Genomic DNA, 25,688 nt, shown 5'->3' with positions numbered 1-25,688 from the left:
ATCATAATGTGTTTTTATTCTAGTAGTGAATGATGTATAACATGATGTTATTAGCAAAAAAATGGTATCTTCTAATAAGCTATAATTTGGTGCTGTAGCATATGCACGACCGTGCTTGTAGTTGACACGACCGTGTCAAAAGTTACTGGACTTGTAGTCTGCTGGTGTGACTTTTTACTGGCACGGTCGTGCTAAATTCCGACACGGTCGTGTTAGATATTCTGTGTTTAGCTTTTGTGAAAGACATAAAAAAAAAACAATGACGAATCAAATGTTACTAAATATTGCTTATGTGATGTACGAAGTTCATGTTAATTATATTGTTTTTTGAACAAATCAATAATAAAACACATTTGAAAACAAATGTTTATTGTAGACAACATACAATGGATGGCGAAGATGACTTTGATGTATCGTCCGCAAAAGTATTAACTCTAGAAGATGTGATGGAAGAGATCAAAGGGTTGAAATTGTGTCTGAAATGGCTAATAAACAAAACACAGTTGAAAAGGTATACGTATTTTATATTCAAGTATGGTACTATGTCAGCAATGTTGATTGCTATTAACTATTTCTGTTGTATAACAGGGAATTACGGATCAGGTGGTAGGATTACGGGGTTCTCTATTTGCCATTCAAGCCACTATTGAAGCTCTGGAAGTTATTGCAGTTTCACAAGTGAAAGACGCTTCCACTAACTTTGAAAAGCAACCAATTAATGACCCAGACTTGCTTACTGAACAAGAACGTTTCGAAAAGGAACTTGCTGACATGGATTGGAGTTCTAAATCTGGAAATGAAGATGACTACTTCGGGGGAGGGAGGTTTGGGTGTAGCAGCAGCGTGTTCGCTGGAGTGGAAAGTATGACTGATCGTAATGTTGACCTAAGTGTGTTACAGAGGAATGTTTCAAAATCTGTTGAGAGACCGGTCGTTCCTGATTATTGGTTGAAGGAAGATACACCAACCAAGAGCTACAAGACTGAGAAACAAACTATGCTTGTAAGTCGTAGCGACTTCAAAAGACACACGCGAAATATTCAGACACCTCCAACATTCTCTGGAGATGGTGTAAACAAAAAATTGTTTAAAGAAACCCCTTCACCAAATCCAACAGTTGGTGGTTCGTTGAAAACAAGTTCCAAACTGTCTCAATCCGAGAAGAAGGTCACGGTAAAACTGGAGGAAGCTACACCCAAAAGAGCAAAGAAGTCGGTGGGGGAAACGTCAAAGGTAAAAAAATATGTTATTAAACTTATGTTTACGTCAAACATGTAATATGATAACGACGTACATTGGTTACATGCATATTACAAATTTTTTTTTTGTAACATTTCAGGGAAAGGATACAACTGATCCAACCTCAATAGAAATGAAAAGACTTGTTGTTAGAGATGCACAAGTGTGCACCTATCTTTTTCATCATGCATCTGATAGTAATTTGAGAAACGAGAGACTTGTATGGACAATGGGGCTGACGGCAACAAGAGCTGAACTTAAGTGCCTGAGGCCTGGTGAACCAATTAATGAAGTGGTATGAACCCAAATCAACTTAAAATTTACATTAATTGATAATAGTGACATTAACTACTGTTATTAAATTTATATTCGAAGGCAATTGCATTAGCTGCTGCAAGGATCACACGTAACCAAGTTGATAAGCAATCTGTGTGGACCTTACACCCTTCGTTTGCGGTGAACTTATAAAACTCTAGTTAATTTTTCTCTTTTTACAAGCTATGTAATTAAAAAAGTATTCATGCAATAGACTTGATTTTATTTTGTTTACAATTAGTTTGACTTGGAGGATAGACTCAACGTCACACAAATAAGAGAAAAGTACAAAGATTGGATGACTCCTTTCCCAAATTTGAAGTTTGTAAGTCTACAAGACACTATTGGATTATATGCATATATTGTGTATGCAATGTCATACATTTTAAACCTGAATCGCTTAAAATTCTAATTTAATTGCACCCTATTTTTGTACAGATATACATTTCATTGAGGGTTGCCCCAGATTATCAATGGTTCCTGATGGTTGTAGATGTTGAAGCCATGATCACCTATCGGCTTGACTCAAATTGTCCACTTATAAGTACTTCAACCAGACAAATTAAAGTCAAACAACTGGTCAGTGTGTAATTAAAGCCATGATCTCGTTAGTCTTTTACTTTATGAGCTGACGCAAACTTCATTATAGGGGGTGTTGCTGTATCACATTGTGCGTGCGGGTGGACATAGCAATATGTTTCGCAATAACGACATTGGTTTTCAGTACAACAAAATTGTTGAAGCTACTCTAGGAATGCCCAATCCTCCCAGCTGGTATTGTACTATACTTATTAAATATTTACGCTTGTTTGATAGGGTGGGCTTATGATTTTAGAGATAACTTAAGTTGTTGTCCATACAGGGACAATTCTGGGGTATAGGTGATACACTGGATGAACATGGAACACCTATTCCACCCGAACTGTTTGATTCACCCGGTAAGTACTAATAGATTAAAGGTTGATGCATTGACGACATCGTTTGGTTTACAGTAAAGTCAATGTTCCTTTTCTATTTTAACTGTTGATTAATTACTTTATGTTATCATATGTAGCTGAATGAGAAGGCGGTAAGGATGAAGATTGCAGCTGACTTGCTCATTGGGGACCACAACATTTTACGCCTTGAGGTTTTGGAAAAGACTGATGCATATTTGAAGACCATAGATAGCCCGGCTAATAAACCCATCCACATATACGACGATTAGTGTTGTCGTTAGGTTCCTAACAAACCATTATTGCAGTGAAGTAGTGGTTTGATCGGAAGCTGAAATATCCTTAGCGCTTATGGATTTATCCGAACTTTGAATTTTATTACTGTTTTGATTATGGAGCCCATATATTTTGTTGTTAAGTACCGCCAAAATGATTGTTGTTTACAGGGCCCATATGTTTTGAGTAACTACTTGTTATGATTGTTGATGAACACAATTTGGTTGACCTTATTTATATTATTTCACGTTTACATATGGTATAATGTCCATCAAATGATGTATGAAAGGTTGCTTCGATACAGAACTATTAGCACGATATTATCACGAACGTGCAATTGTAACGCACGGTCGTGATACAGAAAATGTAGGTTAATATATATTGACCAGAACGTTTACGCACGACCGTGTTAGTATACAACACGACCGTGCCATTCACAGTCCTTTTTTTGTATCATTTCATTATTTAGTTCCAGTACATTTAAACACGATCGTGTCATATATAAACACGGTCGTGTTCGAAAATGGCATATGATAAATGGTGCATCCAGTTTAAAAAAAGCACGAGCGTGCTAATTATACGCACGACCGTGTTGTTCAGTTTCTAGTAACTTATTATATATATTGGGTAAGATTTATGGTGGTTGTTACATATTAAAAATGATAAAACGATAATTATAAACTACATTAAAATAAAAACATGGCATACATTAAAATTATTTTGGATAAACTTAAATCTAATCGTTCTACCACTTTGAAAATTATTATTTCGACAAAATCTATTCCACTTTGGTCCTATTTTTGCTCTGCAGTTTGGAGTGTAGTTTCCATCACTGTTTGAAACGATATTGAAAAGCTGATGATCTCCATTATCTCCACATAACATTAAAGTTCGACATATATTATGTTCGATGTATTGACTAAAGTCCGAAGGTAACTTCTGCATAAGCACAGTAAAAATAATCACATTAATATATTATTAAAAGAATATGTAATAATTGTTACCAATATTTAATATTATGAAGAAAGTCTAGTTGACTTTACCAGCTTGTTTCTCATTGTTAGACCCTCCCGTAATTGAACATCAAAAAACTTAATTTCATTTCGCTTCAAACTTCTACTGTGAAAGGCAGGCAGTTGGCAGAATAGATTGACTTGACGAAAGTCGTGGACTTTGAATAAATTCATTCCATAATAAGCAAAAATTACATCCACGTTGGCTGGGAAATTGCGGTATTGTTGCAGTGTGTTCCAACCATTGGTTATAGTTGGATTAAAGAAGTTTTTTGTTAACTCAAGCGTTACGATATTTCCATAAGGTGTTACAACGTTCCACACGTCATCAAAATCATTAGTGTATGCCTCGACAAAACTCGGATCAACTTCAACGCGTGCCTGAAAAAATAAAAATATAACAAAAATATTAGATACTAAAATATAAGGAAGAAGATAATAGCTGAAGCCGAAATAAATTTTGGATGTTGTTAAAATAGGGGTAGAGAAATGTACCTTAAACGATAATTTGACTGCACCAAAAAATGCCTCTGGGGAATCTGGAATCATAACATGTATATGATTGTGTGTATGGGTGAGAGCCATAGTGGAATAGTTGGTTTTTTTTTAAGGAAAGGAAGAAAGAGTTGAGTAGTGGTATACTCAAATGTAACAATGTGAATGTATTTATAGTATAAGGCAATTGAAATTAAGTTGTAACCCATGTATAAAACAATTAAAGGTTGAGTGAGGGAGCATCCACTTTTGAGAATCTCTGCCATGGCAGTTGAAAGACATATGCATGGTGTAGGAAAAGTATTCAAAAGCAAAGGTATGTGTCATCCAATCGTTAGTAGACTGCAAACTATACCTATTGTAATCAAATCCATAATAAATAAATATATATATAGCTATTATAGTACTTTGAAGATTGTAAGAATCTTAACTTTAATATAATTGGAAGGCACATGCCTGTATTAGGCATTGTTGTTTAACATTTTTTTGTTATTGTCTTGAAATCATGAGACCAAAATGAACCTTCAATGAATACGTTCCCTACACGACCGGGTCATAATACAGCACGACCGTGCAATTCTCATTTTTACAAGAAAATGAATGTTTATATACATATGAAGTTGATAACTTAATGAACGCGCCCCATGTGGCTTAATGGTTATGAATGTGTCCAAAAGTTTGCGCCACCACTTTTTACTTTTTATTTTTTTTAGTTCCAGTACGTGTAAACACGACCGTGTCATTTGTACACACGGTCGTGCTTGGAAATGGCATAGAATAAAAAGGTGCATCCATTTTAAAGCAGCCAGCACGACCGTGTTAGTATACAGCATGACCGTGCAATGCCCATGTTGACAAGAAAACGAATGTTTATATACATGCCAAGTTGAAAACGTAACGAAAGCGCGCCCATGTGGCTTAATGGTTATGAATGAGTCTAAAAGTTTGCCTTGCCTAAGTAACGAGGTGGTGGGTATGGGTTCGACTCCCAGCCACCACTTTTTCATTTTATTAATATTTTTTTTTGTTCAAGTACATGTAAACACGACCGTGTCATTTATACACACGGTCGTGCTTGAAAATGACATTGGTTTTATGTATTACAAGAACAATTATACACGACCGTGTCAATATACAGCACGGTCGTGCTCGAAAATCTATTTGGTTTTATTGTTCTTACCAGATTGTTTAAACACGACCGTGTCACTATACAACACGGTCGTGTGAGTTTCGCAGAAATATATATCAATATTTTGGCTTTGGTGACTGTTCCTCATTCTCACCACCACTCATTCAACTTCCATCAAAACCTAAACCTCCATTAACCTTCATCAACTTCTCTTCCAACCCAACCTCCATATAAACAACTTCTAACTTCACCAAATCTTAACAAAAACAACAACAAACAACAAGTATAACACATTCAATCCAAACCACAATCAAAAATCATCCAATCTTCAAACAAATTTCCAAATTCGTGTACCCTCCAAACCTAACTTGAAACCAACCAAATTCAAGTTTAAACATCAATCAAACACAAATCCTCATTCCCAATCTCTAAACCCAACATCAATTCAACCTTTCCCAACCAAAATCAATCTTAAAAACCAAACTTTTATCCCAAAACCTAATTTTTCGTCCTTTTGTGAAATTCAAAAATGACAAACAAGAGAAAGGATGATGTTGTTGATGATGCTTCATATGATGCCAAGAGGAAAAAGGTTGCTGATGATGGTTCATCTAAAGCAAAGAAGAAAAAGGTTGCTGATGATGGTTCTTCTCATGCCAAGAAGAAAAATGTGGGTGATGATGGTTCATCTCGTTCGAAGAAGAAAAAGGCTGCTGATGCCAAGGGAAAGGAAGTTGTTACTGATGCTGGCTCTTCTGATGGCAAGGAAAAGAAGGGTAAGCCATATGAACTAGGAATTATCCTAAAGAAAGCGGAAGAAAGGGAGAGGTTCAACATACTTGCTAGAAGAGGATTCGCAATGAGCAGGTATCCCGATAAAACTACTTTAGATTCTTTAGGTTTGAGAGAAAATATTAGGATTCCGGTTGATAACATAGGATGAGGGAGATTTATAGGACATTCATACACCACAAAGGTATACCTTACCCTAGAATTCCTTAGTACCTTGAGTTTTACAAAAGATAAAGATAATGTTGATGACCCACAACACAACAATGTGTCATTTAGCCTGGATAACCGTGAATTTAGCATGTCACTAACAGAATTTTGTGAACGGATGGGGTTCGCAAGCACGGGACTCATCCACGATTCTCATAACCCGAACACTAAGCCTGAGAATTATAATCCTGATGAGTTTTGGCATCAAATAACTGAGATGAGGAAATTTGTGCCTAAATCTGCTAAGGCTAGTTCCATCCACAACCCTGTTTTCCGCTACATTCACAGGGTTATGGCTTGCTCCGTCTTCGGTCGAAAGGAAACAGGGACGGTTAGGACTGATGAACTGTTCATATTATGGGCTATGGTCAACAAGCAACAAGTAAACACATGTTACTATCTTTTAAACCATATGGCGTCTGTTGCGACACAGGACACTGGTCAGATTGTGGTTGGGGGGCCAATAGAGTTCATGGGCAAGAGGTTAGGAATTAAATTGTATGGTGATGAACATCCACTTCATGGTTGCAATGGAATCAATATTGACACACTGATTCAAATGAAAATGATTAAGGATGTGAGTGGGGGGAAGAGAGAACAATTTCAATTGAGGGTTGTGAACCATGACTCATTTCTATTGCCAAATCCTGATAGGACCGACACATCAAATGTAGAAAATTGGATTTATTCCGATTTAGGTACAGAAGTTCCTGCAGAGCAGCATGATGGAGATGACGTACATGCTGATGACCAGGAGGAAGACCAACCACCGCCGGAGGTTCAAGATGAGCATGATTGGCGTGCAAGGATAGAGGCTGAGGTTCGAGGGACAAGGGCCGACCTTCAACAGATGAGGATGGAGCATCAAAGGCATTATCAAGAGGAGCAGGAATGGCGTGGAAGGATGATGGCTGAGGTGCAGCAGATGAGGCAGGACAACCAAACGCAACAACATATGCTCAACCTAATGATGCAGCACCTAAACATTGAATACCAACCTCCAGGTGGATTCTAATGTTGGGAATCTGTGTTCGTGACCTACGGAGTAGGGAGGATAGGTTTTTTGCTTGCTAATGCTTCTTGGATGATTGCTACTGGTTCTTTTATTTAAGTTTCTTTCTTCGACTTATGGAACTGTTATGTTGGGTTATTTTGAACTTGCTATTGCTACTTTTGTTAACGTTTCTTGCTACTTTTGTTAACGTTTCTTTCATCAACTTCTGGTACTGTTATATTGGGTTCTATTTGAATTTTGTATAAGTTTCTTTGAACATGCACTATCAAAAATTCTGTTCAAAACTTAATTGTGTTCAATTTAAGTTTGTTTAAGTTCATATGTAAATCTTTGTCGGTGTCATAATCTATAATTCTGTTCATGTTGTATTGTAAATGATTCCAAACTGTATGTGGTATTATTTACGTCTGTGGTAAGGAAATACAATTTGAGCATGCCGTGGTGACAACTTTGTAAAAATCATGTAGCACGACCGTGCCCAATTTACACACGATCGTGTGTATTCCATTCACAGTACTAACTAATACCAGATTGTAATGACACGACCGTGCCAAATATGAACACGATCGTGCTTGATTATCAGCTATAAATTTCACTGTCATCAGTACTCATAAGCACAACCGTGCTAAACATTCACACGGGCGTGCCTTCTATTCCCATTCTGGATCAACCTAGAACATAGTATATTGACACGAACGTGCCCAATTTACACACGATCGTGTGTATTCCATACACATTACTAACTAATGACCAGATTGTAATGACACGACCGTGCCAAATATGAACACGGTCGTGCTTGATTATCACCTATAAATTTCATTAGCATCAGTACTCATAAGCACGACCGTGCTAAACTATCACACGGGCGTGCCTTCTATTCCCATTCTGGATCAACTTAGAACATAGTATATTGACACGACCGTGTCACTTTCAAACACGCCCGTGCGCAGTACGAATGTAAAAAGTTTCCTTCAGCACGCCTGTGTCATTTGTGTCCAAGGTCGTGCTCATAACCCAGTACACATATTAACTACTAATTGCTTAACAATAGAGGTGGCGCAGGCAATTAGACACATCCCAACGAACAACATTTTACACAAACCTTCAAATATTCACGAAATACTTTGATATCGTGTACATATTAAACAATCCACATCAAATTAGACAGGTTCCAACAACATAATATCACAGATTAATAAAAATGCATAAGTTCACGCCTAAATACACGCAAAACAACAATCAATTTAAACAAACAACAGGTCACTAACATCTTCGTCGAAGGGTCATCATACACCATTATCCGGTTCATCAGTTACGAACATCTTCAACGCAACATCATACTTCAAAATTCATCGTGCTCCTCCAATCTTCATTTTTAATTCAAATCCTACGTTGTTCGAACAATAATAAATTACTTACAATGTTGACGCTAATATCACCATTTAACTTTTAAACAATAGAAACTTCAAACATTAGATAATAACGGCTTCACACTTACCATGGGTGTGTTCCAATCTTCCAAGTCTTCATCATACCCTTGATCATCATTGATATGTGATGAATGATTCTGTGACTGTACATTAAAGTCTTCTCGTAGATGACAGGACTGCCGATTGTGACCCTTACATCCACATATGCCACATTTCGGCGAACTCCGCTTTTTATTTCCACTTACATTACGAGATGACGATGCAGCTGCTGCTCCACCTCTTTTCTTAAGCCGTTGCGGATTACCTAAACTTTTTTCTGTCACTGAACCGACCACGGGCAATTCATCAACTTCACCCCTGCTTAATGATTCCAATGTTTTGGTGTGTTTTTCAACCATTTCCATGGTTTTGTGTATATATTCAGGATCTCCACACTTCAACACGGCATTGGCCATCCTCTTACATCGCTCCATAAACATCACATACGTAGTTACAAATGCAGGATCACGGTGACTTGAACTATTAGCATTTTGAGCATTGATTCCATCTTTAGCACGTTTGGTCCATCGTTCCATCACGAGACATTCTGGCAGTACAACAATGTTCATATGCACTAGAACATGTAAGATATGTTCACAAGGAATACCAAATGTCTCGAATCTTTTGCATGAACATTTAAATGTCAACCGTTCTTGGCAAAATGTCACGATCCAATGAATATCATCCCTAGGGTATTTGAAAACATTATAGGTAAAAATGGAACCACTGCGCACATCACCTTCGACTTTGCACCGACTAGATCTCTCCAATACGGGCCTAAACTGCTTAAACACTGACCTTGTATATATTCTTGAAGCTGACTTCTCTAATTTTCTATGTTGAGTTTGCAAAACGGGGTCACCAAAAGAAGATGCATAATCCGCCTCAATTTCTCTGTATCTAACATAATTCAGCCACCGCAAAAAATGCTGTAAAAAATCCACCAAATTCGACAAGACGGTAACATATTTTCCAAATTCAGAGTGAAGACCTTCACACCTTAAGGTTGTTCTGAAACCAGCATAAAATCTACCACGGATATGGGCAGTTGACCATTGCTCCCGCTTCTCATACAGCTCACGAATCCACTTATTATTTTCCAACCCAAACTCTGCAACCAACAAATCCCACATAGTTTCAAACTCTTCAATATCAAAATCACCAAACATACACCGTTTGAACTTCGGGACAAATTTTGGATTTTTTATATTGCTCGTTGCATTTCTAGCCAAGTGCCAGGCACACAAACGGTGATGAGCATGTGGAAATACTCTTCTAATTGCATTTCTCATTGATAGATCTCCGTCAGTTATAACTGACACAGGTGCCTTCCCGCCCATTGCCTCAAGAAATTGTTGCAGTAGCCACACGTAAGTGTCCTCAGTTTCATCACCAACAATCGCACTACCGAATATGACACTTTGATTATGATGGTTCACACCGGAAAAAATAACTAACAGTGTGTTGTACTTAATTTTTCGATATGTAGCATCAAATGCCAAAACATCTCCAAACACCGAGTAGTCCATACGGCTAACCCCATCACACCAAAATAAATGTCGAATTGTTCCATCCTCTTTAACTGTGTGCCTCCAAAACATCATATCATCCGTACTACACAAACCCTTAAGGAAATCAATTGCATTCTCTGCATCTGTACTCTTCCTCTCCCTGTTCTTGAATTGCTCGTTGTACATGTCTCTTCTTGTATATCCAAGATTTTTAAATCCACCAGCCTGTGAAGCAAAAAAACCATAGATGCATGACGTAGGAATGTCAGCTTTCCTCATCATTGTCATTTGGTATTTGTCATAATCGCTCATCTTCCTATGTGCAGGTAGCATTCCCTCATACTTCCCATCCAAAAAGGTGTGATTGTGAATATCGTCAACTGATTTTATGTACCATCGACCGCTACCAGCGTCAACGTGTACTTGAATTTTTGCCATGCAACCACACCTACTACTTTGCCTCTGCTCTCTTTTCCTATCGGCGGCATTACTTTCAACCCTGTAACCTTCTCTACGACAAACAAAGGTTTGTTGAACAACATCGCCATCCCTGTTCTTAACAACACGGCTTTTTTCTACCGGAAAATCCACGTACACAACCGTACAAATTGTAAAACTTGAATGCAACTAAACGATCCTGAAAATGGTACCTCATGATTTCATCCGACCCTATTTCCTTAAAATTAATTCTGTCAAGGTCAGCCATGCAATCAACCGCCGTTTCATCGTCAAAGTTGCACCCATACAACGAACTGTACATGTTTTCGACATCTTCATCCGAGGAACATACATCACTCTCCGAACGAGAGCTATTGTCCATGTCCTGTACAATAAAAATTGCAAAATAACTTAGTAATTGACAATCCTCGGATCAGAATTACACTACGATTTTCGCTAACTTCAAAAATAATTTACACAATAATGTAATCACATCAACATACCTCTACCTCTGAACCTTCCGCATTGAGGTTGCATCCCCCAGTTATGTCGCTTACATTGGGAATTCCGAAAATTTCTAGAATTTCATGAATATCCATCTTCCTGTTCATCATACATACATGGATTTAAAATTGCAGGAACCAGAAAAATACAACACTACATAGCAATACTAGTAGAAAGCAAAAACAATTACTTCCAGGATGTCAGGCACGACCGTGTCTATAATCAGCACGACCGTGCCATTAAAACGCACGACCGTGCTCGATTGCAGTTCAAAATCTGTCTCAAAAAACCTAGCCTAAACCAACCATATTTACTTCCATTAGGACAAGCACGACCGTGTCATTATTGAGCACGATCGTCATGGTGATAGTAAACAAAATGCATCCAATCTCCAGTGAGTTTAAGCACGGTCGTGTGTAAATTAAGCACGACCATGCACAACACCATCTCACAAACTTGGTGTTGCAGCCATTGTTGGCTTCTTACCCTCTTTCATTGACCAAAAACTAACTCAAAAATTCATTATTTATTCTTTCAGTTATGGTATCTTAGAATCTTATATTCGCCAACAACACTACTACTATACAACAACCATATATCATAAAAAACATTTAAAATGATAAACAAAGTTTTATTCATACCTTTATGTTGAAAATGAATCTAGATCTATAAACCAAACTAAGCTGCAATTTCCAGATCAATAAAGGAAAGTGAAATAATGTTGAACAATTTTGTTGATGGAGAAGAACTTTAAGTTAAGCATGAAGTAGAAAGCATATATGGAAATATCAAGAGCATGGGTGGCTATGGAGATGAAGAAGCATGTTAAGCATGAAGGAGAAGGGAAACAAAGCTCAAAATGAGTTTTAGGGTGGTGTTTCACGTGTATAAGGAAAATCTGAATTACTACTCTCCATGTTTCAATTTTAGTAGGGGGTTTATAAGTAATTGCTGATAACTGATGGTGTTTTAGGGGGTGTGAGCAGCAGAAACAATAAATGGAATAGTTTATAATATCATATGTTTTCATTAAAATATTCCAGCAGGTAAAAACTGCTTTTTTACCGCCAGCTGTCCTTCATTTCCATGCCACTAAATATGCACAAGTCTTTTGCTTGTGCAGGTTAAATGCCACCATATTGATGAGCTATTATATCATTTAACAAAAATGTTGGTCTTGAGTTTTGAAAATTTATGAAGTGGATTTTTTCGAGAGTAACAAAGTAAGATGCGGTATATTCACAACAAAACAACGCTAATGTAAAAGCTTGATTAGAGGCAGATCCAAAATCGGTTTCATAGATTTCTGAAAATTAAATTATTCATCAACAATATCTTGTTCTTTGAGGATTCCTATGTGTTCGAGAAGTATGGTGGTTCTGTAATGCACCAACGTTGTTTGAGAACACAATGTGTAACCTCTTCATGCTAATGAGTCTTAAATTGAGTTGACTCGGTCCGAGTCAAACTTCATCATCGCCGTTGGAGTGTTCTTTGAGAAAGCTATGGAAGAGATTAGAGAGGGAAAGAGAGTAACCTTCGCCAACATCAACAATTCCAGTGGTAAAGGAGCTGAGTTTTAGCGTCATCAAATAGATTAATGATTCAATTGTTTCTAGAGAAAAGTGTCATCGATTTTGAGCTGAATTTGAAACGAGAAATGGAAGAAAAATAAAAGTGCTGAGATATTGTGTTTTTGCAATAATTTTTTTATTCCAAGGTTGGTTGTGGGAATTTGAAATGGAGCTGGTTTTTTGAATTTTCTCTGGCCATTGTTAAATAAGGAAAAAAGAGTGAAATATAAACCCAGAAATCATGTGTGATGTTGATTTAGTACAACCTTCATTCCAGATGTTTGAGGTTGATGATGTTGTGGCATGTGGGGTGGGAGGAGCAACGAGGGAGAGAAGAAAGGAGAAGTGTTGTGGTGTGGAAGATGTATGATAAAATTTAATATAACCTCAAAATTTAACCCATAATCACATGTGGTCCATCATGGGAAATTTTTTACCTTTCCCATGTGAAATGCTGTGAAGCCCAGATACGAGATACGATACGGATACGATACTGCACCGATACGCCGATACGGAAAAATTTCAAAAATCAAGATACGATACGGCTGGGATACGTTAATAAAAAAATTATATAATTAAATGTACAATATAATTATAACCATTTTTTTAATATGCAAATATATTAACAAACACAAGAAATCAGGCTCGTAGCACATTAACATATATATAGATAATATTGACGATTAAGAGAGTGGTCATTAGTCAATTACATACGCAATATATACCAAAAAGAGCATCATCAGTGTTATACATCAATGCTACACTATATCCAAAAGGAACATTGTTAGTGCTATACTATATCGATCCAAAAAAGAAGCACTATATCCAAAAAAGAACACATCAGTGCTAAGAGTTAACACTAACATGTAACTAACTTTTACATCTCCTCTCCTCCATTCCCATCATCAAGGTACAAATCAGCTTCCAAATCCGGTTCATCCAAAGACAACTTTGCTAACTTAATTCCAACATCATCAAGCGGTTCATGCGCATCTCTACTAATGTCCCACATTCTTGATTGTCCTTTCTTATATCCATCTTCTTTCCTTGACAAGAAAATGGCCGAGCAGTTCAACGGTGGCCAAAGTGGACGGCGACCACTTTGGAAGAAAAAGTTGAAACCCTAATTTTTTAGAAAGGGGAAGATGCAATTGTTTGTGTGGTGTGGTGTGGTGTGGTGTGGGTCGTACTGGCACCAAAGAAAGATAAATGAAATGTATATATATTATAGTAATATAATGTTTTTATTCTTATTTTTAGAAAAAAAAAACAGAAATCAAAATAATATAAAAAAACACAAGTATCCGTGCGTATCAGGATGTATCGGGAAGTATCGGATAATTATTTTTTAAAAAAATAAAATTTAATATTTGGATACTCTCCGGATACGTATCGGAAAGTATCAGGCAAGTATCGGATACGCAGGGGATACGGTACGTCATCCATTTTGAAGTATCGGGGCTTCACAGGTGAAATGCCACCTATTTTTAAAGTGTAAGTTGGTGTAAGGAAAAAAGGTGATAATTGTACATGCCCCACTTTTGAGTTGGATGAAACTGTCAGGTTCGATAACAACGATAGTTATCTGCTGCTAGGTTATGATATACTGCCAGAACAACATTTAGTAACTCAAAACCAAGATATTAATGGTATGTAACCTATAAACACAATTTGCATCAGCGACACATGATAATTTCAACAACAAAACTCACTCATAAAACACACAATTACATAATCATTCATATTTGATCCAAATTACAAGAATTCGATATTACAGGCAAAATAAAAAAAAGATTGAAATAAAATAAAAGTGCAACAACACCGATTTTTTTTCAAACATATTACACTCCAATACATAAAGAAAACCTAAAATCTCAATTGGAACGAACACAAATATATAACTTATTATTTTCAACCATCGACCTAAACATGTATGCTACATCGTCATCATCGGGGCCGACCCAATAGATTAAGAGGCCTAAAGCAAAAATTTTAATGTGGCCTTTAAAAATGTTTTTTTTAACATAAATATTTATATAAAATCAATTTTGTGAAGACCAAAATTTGAATTCATGTCCAAGAGTAATTGAGGCCTTTTTGGTAATCAGTTAAGTTATGCAAATGTCTGTAATTTATCTGTCATGTAATATACTTATAACCAAATTAATTTTTTAGAGGCCTAAAGCCTTTGTTTGGGTTGCTTGGCCCTTAGGCCGGCCCGGGCCATCATCATGAATAAAATGAGGAAAATAAACAGTTTTCCATATGTCTTCATCTTTATCTGCCTCAGATTTGTGCATGGTACCTATACAAATACATGAGACGTAGTTTGATTTTCACCAGTTGTGTCTTTAAAAATATTGTTATAAACTAAAATGACTATTAATTCCTTTCAAAAAAAAAAATTTAATTCCTTCATACGACATGTTGGTAGCGTGGTGCATGCCACGGTGGATAAAAAGTTTCACATAAACCAAAATTACTAAATTTTTCGATGATATTAAATATCCTATAGCTTACTCCCTCCGTTTCAAAATATAAGCAAAATTCACTTTTTAGGTTCATTCATTTAATGATGTATGTGGTTCATAATATGAACCACATACATCATTAAATGAATGAACCTAAAAAGTGAATTTTGCTTATATTCCCTCCGTTTCAAAATGAGTGTCGTTTTAGGTGTTTACACACATATTAAGAAATGCAATGATTAAAAGAAAGAGAATGATTATTTTACCAAATTATCCTTATTAACTATTGGTTAGTTTTAAAAGTAATACTTTGGAAGTAGTGTGCAGAGTATTAATTGGAAGGTACAATTGAAAAGAAAAAGTTATTATTGCATTGGAAACTGAAAGTGACATTCATTTTGAAACAATTTTTTTTGGCTAAAGCGACACTCATTTTGAAACGGAGGGAGTATTTTGAAACGGAGGGAGTATTAAGAGTCAAAATGTAAGATAATTTACACATGTATGAACCCTTTTGACACTTATATGTGCATATTGGAACAATGCATCAAGAGTTTCTTTGAAGTACTTAATAAGATAAATGTTCAACAGGCCAACATGCCATTCTAATTTCGCCATCCCTAGAGCAAGCAGCAAGGAAAAGTAAGAATCATTCAACAAGAAAAAACAAAAAAGCAAAACACTTGTTGAGAAGGTAAAATTATCATTTTTTTTTTTTTTGCTTGTAAAATTAGCATTCTTAATCATTCAGCAAGAAATTAACTAAAGAAGATGTCCCAAAATGGTAGCAAAATATTGACCATATATACATCCCAAAAAAAACATTGGCTAGCTCATCAAAACAAAAATTTCCCAACTTAGCACTGATGATTTCTTCATTTCTAAGTCTCCTCTTCTTCCTCTTCATCAACAGTCATCCCATCCCTAACAACTTTATACTTATCAACCTTAGAAACATCAACATAAGGAGCTAGAATAGGAATTTGAGAAATGGCATTTTCAAACCTGTCTCTATACTGTTCAGCAAAACCTCGTTGATATTCAACAATGGCATCCTCCAACTTCTTCTTTTCTTGAGTCCAAAGAAGAGACTCAGTCTTGTACTTAGCAGCCAAATCTTTCTTCTCTTTTTTCAAATTGGAATAAGCAGTGGCTAACTTATCTTTTTCAGCCAACTCTTTCTCTAAGTTAGCAATTTTGTTCTTTGAAGTCTCAATGCTAACATCCTTTTGAATAATGGCCCGCTCAAGATGACAAACCATGGCAATAGACCTCAGATTGTGAGAAGTTAGTGCTTTGCAAACACCAATATCGCCTGCTCTTGCAAATTTTGCTTGGTCAGCTGGACGCATTATATGCTCATCTACGATGTCAGATCGATTGATGGACAAATTCCAGAGTGACTCTTCCTCACCTTTGTCGAACTCCCCAAGATGCTCCGCCCACAAAGTGTTGGTTGGAGCTTTGGAAGTAGAGACAACAAATGTAGTTGCAAGTGGAATAGCCTCAGCTATGTTATACTTAAACACAGAAGGAACAACATTAAGAGTCACATGGCTTGTGCCCTCTTTCTTTGTTGGCCCTAAAAGCTCTTCAATCTTTTTCTTGGACATTTTTGGAGCCATGCTAACTGAAAAAAACCAAAGAAGTACTTCTGAGTAAGAAGAGGCAATTAAGTAAAGCATTCAAGATGGAAGTTAGCATAAAAGATGGAATTACCATTTTGATTCACCAAATTGTAAGGGATCAGCTAATTTAGTCTTTGAAATCGACGAATGTCAGTCCATTCAGAACTGAGATTCTTTAGCAGAGACTAAATTATCGCTATTACATAAATTAGACTAAATTAATCTACTCTTAAAACAAAAAAACACTATCCATCAAAGCTAACTTACTTAAGTAAGCATCCATAGCTTTAGGATCATTTTGAGCAGCCAAAATTTTAACAGTGCTTAATGAAGGTAACTTTTTCAAAAACTGAACGATACAAAACTTGTGAGGTGGAAGCCTAGTTTCATCAACCTCTTTGATAGGTTGAGGATCATGAGACCAGTATAATGAAACATTGGCTTACCATCATCCCTATTCAAAAGAAAATAAGGTTCACCTGGAACAGCCCAAATTTTAAAAAACCTAGTTTTAAAACTCTTAAGACTAGTGAAACCAAAACCCTAAAAGAGGAAAGCTAAAAATATGCATGCAAGACAAGGAAGAAGGTATATAAAGTGAGTGAAGGAAGTTTGAAAGCAGCAGTGAAGCAAGAAGGGAGACAATGAGTGTAAGAAATGAAAATTTGAAGAGACTGAATGATTTAAAAAGTGAATGACATCATGGAGTGTGAATGTCATCTAATGGCTATGAACTAAGCCGTGGAGTGAGGATCAAAATTCAGAAAGTGTTATTTCGTTTGGTCTTTCGAAGTGAATGAAAATAAATAAAGGAAAATGGTAAATGGTCTCATCTAAATATCAAGATGATTGTATATAGGTCCTTAATGTTGTATTTCACTATAAAGTGTCTATGGATTGCGAGACTTTAGAAAGATAATTTCTCAAAGGGAAATGTTAATTAGTGTCCCGGGCACCAGTTAAGGACTTTAAATGACAACTGTTTAGGAAAGTTTGTGCAATAAAGTGTATTGAAAATTGAAAACTTTGATATTTTTAAAGAAAAATTGCTTAATTTAGGATGCTTAAGGAATGGCCCGAAAACACTCGTTAATAAAACCCTTTCTCAAAATATTATCCCCGCAAAGGCAATTAAAGTATTGAAAATTATGGTATACATTCATGTGACGACTAAAGTGGACAAATGTCGTGACCACTCCTACTTTCTTTAAAAGATACATACGTGTATCTTGGAAAAAAGTGTGGTTGAGAGTATGAGTTATCTTCTCTAAACATGCATGTAGTAAACAATATAAGCTAGTTATCTTCTCTACTATAGAGTTAACTACATATTCGACTAACTCTGCTATAATACCCCAATACAAGAATTAATTTGAGATTGATGGTGCTAGAAGTACAAGAAAACTCACAAAACCACTTACTAGTTTGAAAGTTGAAAAAAATTCATTCATTCAACATTTTTTTTCTCACCTCTTCAGCTGTTGCTTTTTTCTTCTCTTGAACAAAACAAAGTGATCATGTGCTCTCCACCAAATCCAATATGCTTGAGTTCTTCGAGTAACATAAAATGGAACAGAACCTCTAAATTGAATTTAGTCCCCAAGTTATCAGTATAATGATTGCTATGAAGATTATGCACCAAAGATAACTAATTATTTTGCTTTCATCTAATTCTAGGCTCGATGACCGAGTTCCAAACTCACTTTGCTTTGATTTCTTTGTTGGAAGAACTGTTTCTTCTTGATCACCTGATTCAAAATTTGTTGGATGGATTGTTTCTTCATCATCGGTGGATTGAAAATCTGATGAAGAAACTATTTCTTCTTCGTCATTGGATCGAAAATCCAATGAAGACACGGTTTCTTCATCATGGAATTTAGAAATCGTTGAAGAAACAGTTTCTTTTTGATAAATCCAGCGAAACCCACACTCTTTTATCATTGCTTCATCAAATGGAGTTTCATCAATAAAGAATGTAAATGTAACCTTTGGATTGTTCAAATCCGTATTAATGGCTTTTGTTTGTTCAACTGCATCCATTATCTTCATGCAACTTTGTGGATCAAACCATAAAAGCAAATGATCTGACATCATGTCGAATGACGTCCTGTTGTCAAGAAATATGAATTTGAAGACGGTACCTGAACTTGTTATACAGATCCTTTCACCTGAACTATTGTCCAAGTAGCACTCACATCCAAAACGTACACCAATTCCCATATGGCCTTGAGAAAGAACCATGTAGTAGGCAAAACCCGATAAATTAGAAGGAAGCTCAAGAGTGACAGAAACTTGTGTAGAAGTGTAATGGAACCAGTTTTCCATGCCAGGCAAAGAAGGTAAGAAGTCCCAAAGAATACCATCATCGTCAAAATACAAAGATGCATCTTCATTTTCTGAATTTTGTCGGGCTACAAGTTCAATCCCATCCATAGCATCTTTCAAAACTGTTTGGTATGAATGTGAATCCATATTTTTGCAGTTAAGGAGCGAGATAGAACAAATATTGGGTTCGTCATATGGTTCACGCGTTGAACTCAACACTTCCTCAAGAGAATCACAATTCCAGACAACCAAAATTGGAATGAACTGTGAAAGTGCCGGAATAGATTGAAGCAATTTACAATCATGAATATCAACAAATTCGAGTTGGGGAAGATACTTCATGGTTTCAGGCAAGCTTTTAATGGCCATATCAAATAGTCTTAAAGTCTTTAATGACGACAGTAAGGAGATACTGTCTGGGATTTCAGACAACGTAGGAATATAACCAAAGATCAAGTGTTTTAGACTCAGGAAGGCAGGACTAGAAAATATTTTATCTAAGGTGATGAAAGGGTCTTGTTCACTATTCCGTTGTTTCCCAAGAAAAATATGATCTGCAAAGTTTTCAGGAAGATCCACAAGACAATTACTGATTGGAAAGATAAAGGTTTCAAGATTTTTTGCATGCAATAATGATGATGGAAGTTCATTCCCATCCCATCCTGTTAAACTCAAATCTAAACCATCAAGGGAAGCAAATGGGACTGAGAGCTCTTTGAGATTGATGCAATTACTCGCAATCAATTCACGGAGGGCTGGTGAACAAGTGTTACTGGAAATGCTATTAAGCGACGTACACCCAAACACGTTTAAAAGTTCAAGCTTTTGGAGATGGAAAATTGATGAATCAACTTCAGGCATGCTTTCACATTCAGCAAGTATTATATATTTTAGATTCGGAGAACCGGACACATTTGGACACTCTATCAGCTTTGTGGAGCCACTCAGGTCAATTTTCTCTAAACTGGGCACATTCTGTAACAAAATACAATTGATCAGAAAAGTTAGTACATTTTCTTAAATTAAAAATTTAAATGCATTTCGATAAAACTGCAATTTTGGTTTGACAAGATAAGTATAAATTTCTTTACAAAAAATTAAATATAAGAAAATGATACGTTATTAAATGAATATGTATTGAGTATAAGCTCGTCTCAACCATTACGTTTGTAAAGGCCTCAAATTTTTTACTTTTATAAACTAGTATGTATGTTATATTATTATTGCTAGTAATGATCCCTCAAAAAAAAAATTATTACTAGTAATGAGATAACAATAATTTTTTTAACGTTTGGGAACATTTAAGATATGATTTATTGAAATAAGGTGAAGTTAGCGATGAATTTAAAATAAATTTAAGATTTTAAACTTCACAAATAAGATATGATTTATTGAATTGAAACAAGGTGAAGTTAGCGATGAATCTAAAATAAAAAAATGAAGTTGAGTGTATAACAATTTATGAACTTAACCCACTTGGGTTGACCTAGTGGTATTGACATGAGACCTAGGAGTTTACTCCTCCTCGAGGTCTCAGGTTCGATTCTCTCTAGTGCAATTTAGATGGGCTAATTTAACTTGTGCAATTTAGATGGGCTAATTTAACTTCTTAAAAAAAAACAATTTATGAGCTTGAAAATTTTGAGTCTTAAGCATGACAATTTGGTACGAGTCTATGAGATATTGTTTGTGGTAAATTAAAGACAAAATTACACAATTAGTCCCTTAACTTAATTTTAGGTAACACTTTCGTCCTTAATATTTTTTTGTCACGATTTAGTCCTTTATGTTATAAAATAACAACATAGTTATCCTTTTTTATGAAGAAAAAAATAAAAAATTCCAAAAAAAATTCTTCAAACTCATAGACAAACCTAAATCTTCATCATGCAAGCCTAGAAAAAAATCAAATCTCATTGAAAAAATCTCATAAAAAATGATAAGATATTGTCATTTTATAACATAAAGGACTAAATCGTGACAAAAAAAGATAAAGCACGAAAGTGTTACTTAAAATTAAGTTAAGGGACTAATTGTGTAATTTTGCCTAAATTAAACTAGTTAAAATTTTCAATCAAAAAAAAAAAAAACTAGTTAAAACTTTCAATTCAAGGATATAGAACAAACGAACGAAATGGTTACATTTTTTTTGAAAAATATAGGGAAAGTGGTTTTGAAACTGTATTAATTTCTGCCATGGAAATATAGAAACCAAATTCACAAAGTTTTAAAAAGGCCCCATTTTAGAAGGTACCAAGACAACACTGATTGATTATTATATCCAACAAAACAATGGATATTTTAATATCGAAATTCGTCATTCTAATATTTATTTTAGTCTTTATTTTGATGAACTAAAATCAAATTTTTTACATATTACAATTAACAATTACAATATGAATCAATTTTACAAGGACTAAAACAAAAAAAACAAGGACCAAAAGCACAAAATTATATATTTGCATGGATTAAAACAAAACAAAAAAGACTAAAATCAAAACTCTTGATATTTGCATGGATATTTTTTTTTTTTGGTCATGTTAACAGGTGCCCCCGGGGCACTGGTTAAGGAAACTACAAAAAGAAAGTTTAAAAATGAAAGTAACACTTTTTATGCTTTTGAAAAGTTGACAACACAAGCTCCAATGTAATACTTACCACATTTAACTCCTTAACCAGTGCCCCGGGAGCACTGGTTAACATTACCCTTTTTTTATTTTATAAAAATCCAAAAGAAATGTTCAATTATAGGTTGCTCTTCAGTTGGACCACGCAATGGTGAAAAACTACCATGGAACCGTAATAGACATGACTTGATCAATTTTTAACACAAAAATACTTAAACTGTAAAAAAAAAAAAATAAAAACATTAAAATATATAGGCTTAATGATGTCTTTAGTCCTTGCAAATAGGCGCCATTTAAAAATTGGTCCCTGTAATCGCTGATCCTGGCATTTTACCCCTGCAATTGTTAATCATTTAAAATTTGGTCCTTTGACCAACTTAATCAATGCCACATCACCAGATTAGCGAAAATGGCATGGGAATTGACGAAATTACCCCTGGCTTATTTTTTTTTCCTTAAAAAAAAAAATTCAGTTTTTCCCGAATTTTTTTTACGATTTTTTTCCGAAATTTTTTTTGACTTTTAATTATTTTTTCAGATTTTTTTAATTTAAAAAAGAATTTTCAAAATTTTGAAAATTTTTTTTTTTTGAAGGAAAAAAAATTAGACCAGGGTTATTTTGGTCAATTCCCATGCCATTTTTGCTAATCTGGTGACGTGGCAGCGATTAAGTTGGTCAAAGGACCAAATTTTAAATGATTAACAATTGCAGGGGTAAAATGCCAGGATTAGCGATTACAGGGACCAATTTTTAAACGCCGCCTATTTGCAGGGGTGAAACACACCATTAAGCCAAATATATACATGGATCAGGCTTACCAGGACCCCATCCCAAAGTTTTTCCACAAGGCTTTCTGTCAGGGAAAGCTCCACAAGCATTTCAAGACAAAAGGTTGGAGGCAGAGTTTTCAATGGATAGCCATCCCATAGAAAATATCTCAGATTTTCTGGCAATAAACCAAGACCGTGTGGAAGGCTTACAGATTTAACTCCCTTTCGGTCTTGAAAAGCAAGCAATCTTAGATTTTTCATCTTTTCAAATGTGTCTGGTCTTAAATTTACATATGTGCATTGAGTAGCATCTAAAAATATGGCTTCAACATTCTCAGATCCCTAGAAAAAAATCTCAATGTTAGTATATTTGTAGTTATAAGTTGCATTTTCTATATAAAAAACATATGTGTAGGAAGGGAAGTGAGGGTTTCATTCTCTTACTCTATTATTCTTCAATACATCATAAACTTCCTTAGGATCACATAATCTACTGCGTTGTCCGGGATTCTTAAGTGATTCTTCACGAACAATTTGTTTTCCCATTTCTTGTATCAAGTCGTGCATTTGTATGCAATTTTTAGAGTCAACCCTCACAAGAGCCTTGTCTAAAAGATGACTTATCCCAATATCAGCAAAGAAACCACACTCATTTAATATTTTTGTTATGCTATTCCTTTCATGTCCTTTGAAAAAGCACGCAATGTCCAAAAATATATCTTTCTCTTTATCATCCAATTCATCATAACTCAATCTCAATATCGAATCAATTTTGTTGTTTGGAATTTTTTTTAGTTTAGCTAATGCACAATCCCATTCATTTTCACTTTTACAACGAAGTAAAGATCCCAATACTTTCAAAGCTAAAGGGTTTCCTTTAGCATAATCAATTGCTCTTTTTGAGAGCTCCACATATCCATCCTTTGGTGAGACTTTTTCAAAAGCATTCATGCTAAAAAGCTTAATGGAATTGCGGGAGTTCATCTTCTTAACTTCATAAATTTTGTTGATTCCTCCACTTGCCAGCACATGCTTATCCCTCGTAGTCACGATGACTGTGCTACCAGATCCTAGCCAACCATGTCCCACTCCAATCAAGTTTTGAAGAAGTTCTGAATTATGTACATCATCTAGTACAATGAAAGATTTCATGCTTTTGAGTCTTCTTCTGATCATAGATGGTATTAGTTTGGGACTGTCAATATCAAGATCTTCCCTTAGTAACTTGGAAAGAAGTTTGTTGCAAGTGTAATTAATTCCATGCCTTTTCGATACTTCGCTCACCTTTTCCAAGAAGCAGCTTCCTTCATATTTGAAAGAGACCCTTTGAAACATGGTACAAGCAAGGGTAGTCTTACCTGTGCCTCCCATACCCCAAATTCCAATGATTTGAACTTGTGCTGAATCAAATTTTATTAAAGATTGAATGCTCCAATAGTTTTGATCAAGTATGAAATTACATGTAAGATCATTTGTGCATTGCTGATTTAATTTTCCTAATACAACTCTGGTAATATCTTCAATCAAATCAGATTCAGTCCTGACATATGCAAACAATTATATAATAATTAATTACGTATCATGTGGATGCCAACCGAAGGTAAGAACCAAAACTATATATATATAATACAATGTTCATACCAACTCAATTAAGTTCACGGGACTTCTATTGCTCATTTCTATTCATGCATTCAAGTGACCTCCTTAGAATTGAAAATGAAATATAAAGTTGTCCATCATTATTCTTTAAATTTGTAGTACAACTACAAGCTAATTTTTAAATCATTGGTATTAATTTAATGTGTGGGCTGATAAAATTTAATTTTTTTATTTTTTTTTTGGTCAAGAAAATTTAATTTTAATGTATGCAAGGACTAAAAACCTCATGTTAAAAAAAAAGACTAAAAACCTGTATGTGGCAGAATGAAAACCAGACAAATTAGCAGCTTGAGAAAGAGCATTCTTCCAATTTTGCATCATCTTATCGCCATTGTTGCCTTGCTTCATATGTTTTCCCATCGCAGTGCCGTAACTCCCAGTCTGCTTCCGCACGTGTGAAGGGTCAACATGGTAGAACACAGGAATAACAACAACGTTGTCATCTTCATTTTTGTTACCACACTCCATTATTTCAAGGAGTTCGTTCAAACACCATGTTGAAGACGTGTAGTTCACCGAGAACACAACAAGAAAAAGAGTGGATTGTTTGATTGCTTTAACAAGTTCTGACCAAACTTCATCTCCTTTCTCGATCTTGTAGTCTATGTAGGTATGTAAATGGGTTCGGCAAAGAGCAGAGTGAAGATGGCTTGTGAAACAAGTACGAGTATCTTCGCCTCGAAAGCTGATGAAAACATCATATTTTTTCTGAGAAGCGCCATGAGAGGAAGAAGAAGCCATAGTTATGTATTATGATTAATGTATGTATGTATGTGTTATTTCTTTCTGGTTCATAGAGATTGAAGTAGTGAGAGTCTCTTGTGAAAGCGTGTGGACCCTTCAATGGTTTTTTCCTCCCGTCACACATTCACTACACGACGGATAAAAATGGAAAATTAAAGAAGCAGGTAGGCAATTTATTTATAATAAAGTGCAAGTCGGTGTAAGTAAAAAAACGGGATAATTGTACACATCTAGAAGGGTTTGAAGTTCGAAAAATTGTTGTACCCATTTCAAAATTGTTATAAAACACTTGAAAATTACGCATTTGACCTTAATTACTGTTAACTATCATTCTCGCTTCTCGACGGCAGTTAACTATCGTTCTCGCTTGAAATTTACCAAACTTATTCATACCTCACTATTCATTCATCACTTTTTTTTTTTGCCTCATCCATTAAAACCCACGTGTAAAACTTTATCCCACAATCTTTGTCTCAAATCATTGAAAAAGGATTGCTAGAAGATTTCTACACATATTTGACGTCAAGAAACATGTAGTGCATCTTTTAACG

The 25,688-nt window shown here is 35.4% G+C and overlaps 1 protein-coding gene and 1 pseudogene across 3 annotated transcripts; both read right to left on the bottom strand.

Annotated features, from left to right (window-relative positions):
• Positions 1-16,066: 16,066 nt before the first annotated feature.
• On the bottom strand, positions 16,067-25,158 carry LOC146898298 (TMV resistance protein N-like). 2 transcript variants are annotated; one of them, XR_015021314.1, is made up of 5 exons: positions 24,644-25,158; positions 23,179-24,274; positions 22,783-23,076; positions 18,482-20,311; positions 16,067-17,013 (listed from the first exon to the last, which is right to left on the bottom strand). XR_015021314.1 is itself a non-coding variant. In XM_085732057.1 (4 exons), exons 1-4 carry the CDS (start codon positions 25,132-25,134, stop codon positions 18,593-18,595), a joined length of 3,600 nt encoding a protein of 1,199 aa, XP_085588183.1. In that variant the 5' UTR covers positions 25,135-25,158; the 3' UTR covers positions 18,360-18,592. The 2 variants fall into 2 exon arrangements, 1 of the variants encoding a protein (XP_085588183.1); XM_085732057.1 differs by lacking the exon at positions 16,067-17,013 and having other exon boundaries at positions 18,360-20,311.
• LOC146898299 (uncharacterized) lies at positions 16,137-18,174 on the bottom strand (annotated as a pseudogene). The gene is made up of 3 exons (XR_015023153.1): positions 18,169-18,174; positions 17,275-17,554; positions 16,137-17,009 (listed from the first exon to the last, which is right to left on the bottom strand). The product of XR_015023153.1 is annotated as an uncharacterized LOC146898299 (transcript).
• Positions 25,159-25,688: the final 530 nt, after the last annotated feature.

This window comes from Medicago sativa, chromosome 8 (genome assembly GCF_051527215.1).
Source record: "Medicago sativa cultivar Bolivia chromosome 8, Bolivia_mono, whole genome shotgun sequence".
Taxonomy (NCBI): Eukaryota; Viridiplantae; Streptophyta; class Magnoliopsida; order Fabales; family Fabaceae; genus Medicago; species Medicago sativa.
The sequence above is the reverse complement of the archived record's forward strand: the minus strand, read 5'-3'. Positions and strand labels throughout refer to the sequence as shown.